Source organism: Antrostomus carolinensis, unplaced genomic scaffold (genome assembly GCF_000700745.2).
Source record: "Antrostomus carolinensis isolate BGI_N321 unplaced genomic scaffold, ASM70074v2 scaffold25964, whole genome shotgun sequence".
NCBI lineage: Eukaryota > Metazoa > Chordata > Aves > Caprimulgiformes > Caprimulgidae > Antrostomus > Antrostomus carolinensis.
This window is the reverse complement of record NW_010309068.1, coordinates 9,677-10,295: the sequence shown is the minus strand read 5'-3', so window position 1 is coordinate 10,295 and position 619 is coordinate 9,677. Positions and strand designations below refer to the sequence as shown.

General features: G+C 64.1%; 1 protein-coding gene across 1 annotated transcript in view; it reads left to right on the top strand.

Annotated features, from left to right (window-relative positions):
- Nucleotides 1–206: 206 nt before the first annotated feature.
- The window catches only part of ABCB6 (ATP binding cassette subfamily B member 6 (LAN blood group)), a gene marked incomplete at its 5' end in the record, with an annotated part of 5,466 nt that continues 5,053 nt past the window's right edge, over nt 207–619 (top strand). The window contains 3 exon segments of the mRNA XM_029084501.1: nt 207–238; nt 240–391; nt 602–617. Of these exon segments, the coding sequence (XP_028940334.1) occupies nt 207–238; nt 240–391; nt 602–617 (200 nt within the window).

The following is a 619-nucleotide window of genomic DNA, read 5'->3' as shown; positions in this document are numbered from 1 at the left end:
CAGCTGCCCTGGGATCAGCATCTTCAGAAGACTGGGGAGGAGCGAGGTTTAGGGCTGCCCAAGCCCCCTGCCTGGTGGCCCTTCTGGGAGGATGGAGTGGGGACCCTGAGAGGACAGGGCTGATTTTCTTGGTGGGGGTTCTCTGGGGCCATTGCCAGCTGGGCTGGGGTGCCAGGGCAGTGACCCCTTGCTCTGCTCTCCCCCAGCCGCTCCTGTCTGACAATAGCAGGACCACCCGGGAAGGATTTCCGGAGGAAGCTTCGGCTGCTGGTGCCGTACATGTGGCCAAGGGGCAACCACCTGCTGCAGGGGCTGGTGCTGTTCTGCATGGCACTCATGGGGCTGGAGCGGGCCATCAACGTCTTCGTCCCCATCTACTACAAGAATATCGGTGAGGCGCCTGGAGCTCGGTGTGTGAGGCTGCTCACGGCTTCACCAAGTGCTGGGGGGTGTCACAAGTGACCTAGAGGGGCTGCAGGGACCTGGCAGAAGCAGGGTCCAGGGGGTCAGGGACCAGCACTGGGTGCTGGGGCTGGTTCCCATGGGGCACCCAGCAGTGCTCCCTGCCCCTCTGCCCTGACCCTTGCCACCCTCTCCCCAGTGAACGAGCTGACGGAGG